Source organism: Trichechus manatus, unplaced genomic scaffold (genome assembly GCF_000243295.1).
Source record: "Trichechus manatus latirostris isolate Lorelei unplaced genomic scaffold, TriManLat1.0 scaffold00163, whole genome shotgun sequence".
NCBI classification, from domain to species: Eukaryota; Metazoa; Chordata; class Mammalia; order Sirenia; family Trichechidae; genus Trichechus; species Trichechus manatus.
The window spans coordinates 797,862-806,174 of NW_004444099.1; the positions used below are offsets into that span (position 1 = coordinate 797,862).

At 52.3% G+C, this 8,313-nt stretch overlaps 1 protein-coding gene across 1 annotated transcript in view; it reads right to left on the reverse strand.

Annotated features, from left to right (window-relative positions):
- Window positions 1-7,817, reverse strand: part of COL13A1 (collagen type XIII alpha 1 chain) — a 176,510-nt gene extending 168,693 nt beyond the window's left edge. The window contains exon 1 of the mRNA XM_012558384.1: window positions 7,743-7,817. Coding sequence (XP_012413838.1) covers window positions 7,743-7,817 — 75 coding nt within the window. The remainder of the gene's footprint in view (window positions 1-7,742) is intronic.
- Window positions 7,818-8,313: the final 496 nt, after the last annotated feature.

Here is an 8,313-nt window from a genome sequence, read left to right on the forward strand (position 1 = left end):
TCCTTTCCACTCCTGATTTCCCGTGTCCATTCAACCAGCTTCTGTCCCTTTTTGTCTTCTCATCTCACCTCTGGAGAGAAGCAGGCGCTGGGCCACTTTCAGTTGGTTCTCTGTCCCTGGGCTGATAACCATACCTGCCTCATTGGACTATTGAGATGGTTAAAAAGGTTGATGCCTAGAAAGAGTGGGTCCTGACACATAGACACTCTCAATTAATGTTACTATTATTACACCCATTTTACAGGTGAGGACCAAAGCACAGAGAGGAGACTGTCACCTGGCCCAGGTCAGGGGAAAAGTAAGGGACGGAGCAAGCGATGGAGCTGAAACTCAAACCCACACCCTGATGCTGGTGGCGGCAGTTAAAAGCCCCAGGTCCAAAGCAGTCCTTATGTGTATCTTATTTGGTTTCCACAGTGATTTTTGTTTCATTAAATTTGTTGACATTATTTAAAAGTGGATGGTTTCCCACGCAAATCTGCATTTCTAATTTCTCTTAACAAGCTGGAAGATCTGCCACACTGGACCTGTGCTCTGGCTGTGTCATGGATTGAATTATGTTCCCCCAAAAATGTGTGTATCAGTTTGGCCGGGCCAAGATTCCCGGTATTATGTGATTTTCCTATATGCTGTAAATCCTGCCTCTATGATGTTAATGAGGGAGGATGGGTGGCAGTTATGTTAGTAACTCAATCTACAAGTCTGGATTGTGTCCTGAGGCAATCTCTTGAGATACAAAAGGGAGAAGCCAGCAGAGAGATAGGGGGACCTCATACCACCAAGAAAGTAGTGCCAGGAGCAGGACGTGTCCTTTGGACCGGGTTCCTGCGCAGAGAAGCTCTTAGTCTGGGGGAACATTGATGAGACGGACGACAGAGAGAAAGCCTTCCCCTGGAGCTGATACTCTAAATTTGGACTTTTAGCCTACTTTACTGTGAAGAAATAAATTTCTCTTTGTTAAAGCCATCCACTTGTGGTATTTCTTTTGTAGCAGCACTAGATGACTAAGACAGGGTGGCAATGGTTGGCTAAATACACTGGGGTCCCCAGGCTGAAAACTTGGGCCAATTAGCATGTGGCTGGCCCTTATAAGCATCTCTCTAGCATATGCTTCCTCACTGCTGTGTAATTTTGCCACTCAGGGTGGGAGGCAAAGAGAGAGGTAAAGAAAGCTGCATGACAAGCATCGTGGGGTTTGATGTCACATTTGGTTTGGTGGTGGGGAGGGAGATCACGGAGCTTCATGAAGAGTCAGATCACACTAATGTCTGCTAAACCCCATTATGCACTGGCTCTGAGCTGCGTGCTTTTATACAGAGAGTCACATGGATGTTTCATAACCAAATTCAGGTACGTTAATATTAACCTCACTTTATACTTCAGGAGACTGAGGCTCCGAGAGGCTGAGCGACTTGCCAAAGGTCACACAGCTAGTATGCAGGCGATCTGCAACTTGAACTCAGGCCTTGTGATGTAAAGTCCACTGCATCCTGCTGGAGGAAGGGTGTACAAATGCTCCTGGGAGAGGGGGCCCAGTGACAGACAGGGTAGGGGGTTCTGAGAACAGAAAGAAGCCGGAGGTCTAAGCAGACAGGAAGAGGAGGAATGCACCAAAGAGGAAGCCCACTCAGAAAGGAGAGGCTTGGCACCAAACGACTAGGTGGGTGGATGTTGAGGCCATGCTGCACGGCTGGACGTCGAGTGGCCACCGGGCAAACAAATGACCTCCCAGGACAAAGTTGGGTGACAGGTCTTGTGATCCCCAGCCCCAAGCCTACTCGCTGATGACACTTTCTGGTAAGGGAGTGTAAGTATTTATTTCTATATCCTTTTCCACCATTCACCTGTGAGCTCTTCAAAGGACTTATTCCTGGCTGTCCCTGGCACGTGATAGGTGCGTGACACAGGTGTGCTAAATGATGGTCAGATGAATCTGCAGCATTGTGGCTAAAGGTTGTAAATGTCAGGGTTGTTACTCATCCAACAATGGCATCAGTTATGATGCTAAGCCCAGCATCAGGTTCTAGAGACAAAGATGCCACAAGATGACGAGGCCCCTGCCCTTATGGGGCTTACCTTCTGGTGGTGGAGACAGACACTTAGTAGATTAACAAACGTGTAATTCATGCAGTGGCAAGAGGGCAGAGAGTGATAAAGGTGCTATGTTTAGCTGGGGCAATCAGGGAGGGCCTCTCTGTGTAGGGGACGCTTGAGCAGAGACCTGAGAGCAGTAAGGACTCCTGGAGGAAGAGTGTTCCAGGCAGAGGGAATAGCAGATGCAAAGGCCCTGAGTCAGGAGTGTGCATGGAGTGTTTGAGGACAGTAAAGAGAACAGTGTGGCTGGAGTGATGTGAATGGGGGGGAGGGGTTGGAACAAGGAGGGGACAGATCATTTAGGGCTGTGGCAATGATGTTGAATTTCTAACAGCTCAGCTGCTGGGCGTTTCCTCTGCTTATTCACAGCCACACAACCCCAGAGCTCTAGTGGACGCTGCCGTGCGCCATCCACACAACCCCAGAGCTCTAGTGGACGCTGCGGTGCGCCATCCACACAACCCCAGAGCTCTAGTGGACGCTGCGGTGCGCCATCCACACAACCCCAGAGCTCTAGTGGACACTGCCGTGCGCCATCCACACAATCCCAGAGCTCTAGTGGACACTGCAGTGCGCCATCCACACAACCCCAGAGCTCTAGTGGACACTGCCGTGCGCCATCCACACAATCCCAGAGCTCTAGTGGACGCTGCCGTGCGCCATCCACACAACCCCAGAGCTCATACCCCAGAGTTGGTAGTGGACACTGCAGTGCGCCATCCACACAACCCCAGAGCTCTAGTGGACACTGCAGTGCGCCATCCACACAACCCCAGAGCTCTAGTGGACGCTGCGGTGCGCCATCCACACAACCCCAGAGCTGGTAGTGGATGCTGTGATGCGCCATCTAGATCTCCCTTCCAGGATGAAGGCACTCATTCTTTAGCTGCTGGGAGTGTTGCCTGCTGATGGCCAAGACCCCCTACAGAAGTGCTCTCAGTTAGAGGAAGCTGCCTCAACCGAGGTCACACTTACTCCCCCGGGGGCAACTCACTTTGTAGATGTCAGAGTACAAAGACTCAGCCCCTTTGCCTCAATTTGGGAGGAGTCTCAAAGGTTATCCCAGCTCCCAAGCTCCCAGTCAGATGGCAGAGGCCTCTGTTGTGACTACATCTCAGCTCAACTTCTCCCTCTGCCCAATTCTGCTTCCCTTACTCCCTCCAGTGTTGATCCCAATAAACCTACCTACAAACCTCCACCTCAGAGCCCTTGACCGAAGTAAGACAGGAAGAGTGACTTTCACATCTTCTGAGCCTTCACCTGACCCTCATCACTACGCTGTGCAACAGGCAGGACAGAAATCAGCTCCATTTTATCATCAAAGAGACTGAAACCCACAGAGAAAAACAGAATTCCCCCGAGCAAGTAAGCCACTGAGCGCTTGAATTCCAAGTCCTCCAATTTCCAGTTCAATGCTTTGGTTCAATCAATCTGATGTTGACTGAGCTCCTACTAATCACCAGACTGTGCAAAACAGAGAATAAGACAAAGCCGCCATCAGCAGAGGCCTGAGACTAGTGTGGGAGCAGCATCTTCAAACGTGTCCAGGCGACTGCAGACTTTGCTCTGCATGAGTGCGGAGCAGGAGACCAGGTTAGAGGGGGCAAGGTCCCAAGGGGCCTTTTGTGCCCAAGTAAGGAGTCTGGGAGGTAAGGAGGAGCCACCCAAGCATTTTAAGCAGAGGAGGCATGTGGTCAGATTTGGGTTGTATAAAGGTCACTCCCACAGCATGTTGAGAATAGACCAAAATAGTGAGAAGGTTGGAGCTGGTGTTCCACTTTGGGGACTGTTGCAGTCATCTGTCTAATTGAGAGATGCTAGTGGTCTGGGCTGTAAGCAGGGCGGTGTGATGGCGGGACCACCACCCGTCTGTCAGTTTGTCATACTGTGGTGACTTGCGTGTTGCTGTGATGCTGGAAGCTACGCTACTGGTGTTTCAAATATTAGCAGGGTCATCCGTGGTTTCAGGAGAGCTTCCAGACTAAGAGAGACTAGGAAGAAAGGCCTGGCAATATGCTTCCATAAATTAGCCAATGAAAACCCTGTGGATCACAACAGAATACTGTCTGCTATAGTGCTGGAAGATGAGTTCCCTAGGTTGGAAGGCACTACACAACAGCCAAAACAATGGACTCAAACTTGCCAATGATCGTGAAGACGGTGCCGGCCCAGACCACGTTTCATTCTGTTGTACGTGGGGTCAGTATGGGTCAGCGTCGACCCGACAGCACCTAACAACAACACCAATGATGGAGAGAAGCAGACGAAGGGAAGAGATAAGTAACAGGAAGAATGGACAGGGTACAGGATGGACTTGGTGTGGGGAGGGACCGGACTTGGTGTGGGGAGGGACCGGACTTGGTGTGGGGAGGGACCAGAGGTATCAGGACGGCATCCAGGCCCTGCTCTGGGCAGCTGAGATGCCACTGTTGAGACAAAACAGGGCAAGAGCAGATTTGCGGAGAAGATGATGAAGTTGGTTTGGGACAAATTGGGACTGAGGAGCCTGGGGGCCATCCTGGTGGAGGTATCTAGATGGGCAGTAGCACATGTGATTCTGAAGCTCAGGAGAGAGGCGTGGACTAGAAAGGCCAATCCAGGAGCCAGGAGCATTGGAAGAGGAAGGAGACATTTGAGTGGCAAAGTCACCGGGGACACAGAGGTAGGAAACTGGCGAAATCTGGGGTATAAGTGTGTTTTCTTGACCTGCTCAGCATTTATTTATTTTTAAAAAGTATCTGAAATCATCATCGACATCTCTCTTTCTCTCTCTCCACATCAATCAGCCAGCAACTCCTGTTCTCTACCTTCCAGACACATCCAGGGCTTCACCCCTTCCCATCACCTCCAATACTACCACCTGGTCCAAGCCACATCACCTCCGGCCCATGACTGTAATGACCTTCTAATGGATCCCCCCGCTTCTGCCCTTGCCCCTACAGACCGTTCACAACACAGCAGCCAGGGGATTTCTGTTACTAAGGCAGATCGCTTTACTCCTCCACTCAAAAGCCTGCAATTCCGCTCAGAGTAAAAGCCAACTTCTTTACACTGGCCTCCAAGGCCCTGATGCTCTGGTCCCTCAGCCCTCCTTGGACTTCAGCCACTATGCCCCTCATACCCTCTGTCCACCATGCAGGCTTCCTGCATGCTCCCGCACATGCCAGGCACTCTGCTACCTCAGGGCCTCTGCACTTGCTAGTCCCTCTGCCTGGGGGGTTCTTTTCGCAGCTAGCCACCTGGCTCACTCCCAGTGAGGCCTTGCTTTCCCCTTAATATGCAGCTTCTTATCCCCCCACCCTGCTTTCTTTTTCTCCTTAGGTTTTTTTTTAGCTTATTCATTTACTGTCTCCCTCTACAACCAGAGTGTAAATTCCACAAGGACATAGATTATTTGGTTTGTTTTATCCACTGCTGCAGCCCCAGTGCCTAGAACAGGTGCTCAGTAATACTGGTTGTCTAGAAATCAGGAGATTCATGTGAAGTTCTGGGTCCCCAGTCTCTCTAGTACAGTGGGAGGATCTGGCAACCTGGGCCATTCCCCATGGTAACAATCAGATGGCGCCAAGCAGTGGCTGCCCCTTTTAGACGTCTAAGCCACCACAGTACCCTGCCCTGGCCAGATTCTCCTACTGGCCCCTGAGACATCTGAGTTTTAGACCCCTGTGAGAAACCTGAGCTATCCCCAGGCTGAGGCTCTGAGATGGACCCCCAGCTGCCCTGAGCAGAGAAGCCTTCCTGCTTGGCCCTCGCTGGCAGCAGGGCCTCCTGGAATGCCCCGTGTGGCCAGCACTGAAACATCACCCGCCTGATCATCACAGCTATTAAAATGCCTGTATCAGTATCAAAGGGAAAATGCCAGGCGGCTACTCACTCCCCCTGGAGAATGCAGCTTGGCCAGGGGCTTGGGTTTAGGGGCCACTCCCTCCCCATGCTTCAGTCCCAGGGCTTTTAAAGGGCCCAGCTCAAATGGTACCTCTGTTGTGTGTGTGTGTGTGTGTGTCTGTGTGTGTGTGTGTGTGTGTGTGTGTGTGTGCTTGTGTGTAGGGAGGCGGGGGAGTCCCAAGTTATGGTACTGGGGAGAGAGCCCAGGGGAGGGACCAGGTGAGCTCTGCACTCCACAGCCATGACCTTGAGCTTGTCATCTCTCCATCCCCCACCCCCCAGGGAACCATTTCCTCATCTGCAAAATGGGGATATTAAACTTCTGATAATAACAGCTACACATACAGCATTTATCATCAGGCACTGCACTAAGCATACATTCTCCATATCTGGGTGGAAAAAAATCATTTAATAATCAATGTTTAATATTATTCATGTACAGTTCCTATCATAACCCACCTGACCTTGGAGGCTGGGTAGGAAGGAGCCTTGACCCTACTTGGAGTTGGCACAGAGGGCCCCAAACACTGATGAAACATCTACTGTGTGGAGAGCTTGCAGTGTGATAGACAGGGGCTGGAGCTACAAACAGGGGTGCTAGGACCTTGGGCTCTAGTCCCAGCTCTGCCACTAACTGCATTAAGCGAGAGATATAACCCCCCTGGGCCTCAGTTTCCTCTACCATAAAATGCGGGTAATATTAGCTATCCCCTAAACTACATAGAACCACTGGAAGGATAAAATGAGATGAGAACAGAAAACAAAAAGAGGTGTCCAGGTGTGAAAAAGAACAGCCACCTGCTATGCCAGCTTTTTCTTCTTAGTGGCCAGGTGAAGGCCACGTCGTCTCTCTTGAGCTGGCGCCAGGCCGTCTCCTCCCACCTGTCACAGTGAGCCTGGCATGGCCTCCTCTGGCTTGGCCTCAGTGCGTGCACCAGTGTACCACAGCGGGCTGACAGGGGATCAAGTTTCCTGCACTTGCCATGGCCTCCCCTCCTGAGAAACACAGGCCCCTGTCTTCCCAAAAGAAGAAGGGTGAGTGAGGGTCCTGCCTGCAGCCCTGCCCTTTGGCCCAGAGAACTAGAAGTTGAATGAAGAGAAGTTGCCCCTGGAAATGACCACATCGGGCAAAGCTCCAGCACCTGGGCCACAACACTGAAACAATGCCTGGCACAGAGTGGGGCCTGGGTTCCATCTCCAAGAGCCTTTTCTATCCTATTGCAGGAGAACTGTCACTGGCTGGCTACCCTGCTAGCACTGAGCCAGCCCTTTAGGGCAGGGGCCAGGGTCTGGAGTCTCTGATCTACACTCAAAACTAATTACTTACTTTCAGGCCTGCGCTCTAGGATTCAGCCCTGGGTCCCAGGAGGAGGTGGAAGTTGGGCTGCGCTGTGGCAGAATTTGGGCAGATGGGGAAGAGAGGCCATTCCATCAGAGAGCAAAGGCACAGATGCAGGACAGGTGCTCAGTGCTGCCTCTGGGTAGGCCTAATCCCAGGGACCACAGGAGAGGGCTGGCCTCTCAGAAGGGGCTTGTTAAGTGGACAGGCCCATGTGCGGCCACATGCCCCAGAGCGCAGGCAGCAAGGCCGCGGATGAAATCGAACTGGAGGAAATCCAGAGCCCAAGCCACACCCACTGTGACTGGGCTCGCCTGGTCTCTCTGGGTGCAAGTGTGGGGGCTGGGAGGGGGTGCCATGGGGTTCCCGGGGAATCTATCTTCCTCCTCCCTCCATGGCTCTCTTTGTGCAAGGGACGTGGCACCTGATCATAGACTTCAGGGCCATGAAACAGCGGGCCGAGGATCTGCTGGATGCCACTGACTGCCTCTGCCCCCATGTCACCAGACCATAGACAAATGTGGCCCCAGGCTCTGCAGTTCACAAAAAGTCAGGGGAAAGAGGCACATGCCCCTGCGTGAGCTCTCCTGTGAGGAAGTTCTGTCTTCTAGCTAGCCTAAGGCCCTGCTGCTGCCTCAGGGGAGTCAAGGAGCTGGGCCCTGGAACTGCGTGGATGGTGGGGGAGGGAGGGGAGCTGGGTTGGCACAGGGCCCAAGACCTCAAGGGTCTCAGGGGCCTGGAGCAGGATCAGGCAGTGCCCCCTACTCTGGGGTGGGGAGGGGCTGGGGCTGGGAGGCCTAGGATGGAAGTTGGAGCCTCTTTCCTTTTTCTTTCTTCCACAAATGGGTATGAGCACCTACTACGTGCAGGACACTCAAGGTGCTGAAATGGGTATGAGCGCCTACTACGTGCAGGGCGCTCAAGGTGCTGAAATGGGTATGAGCGCCTACTACGTGCAGGGCGCTCAAGGTGCTGAAATGGGTATGAGCGCCTAC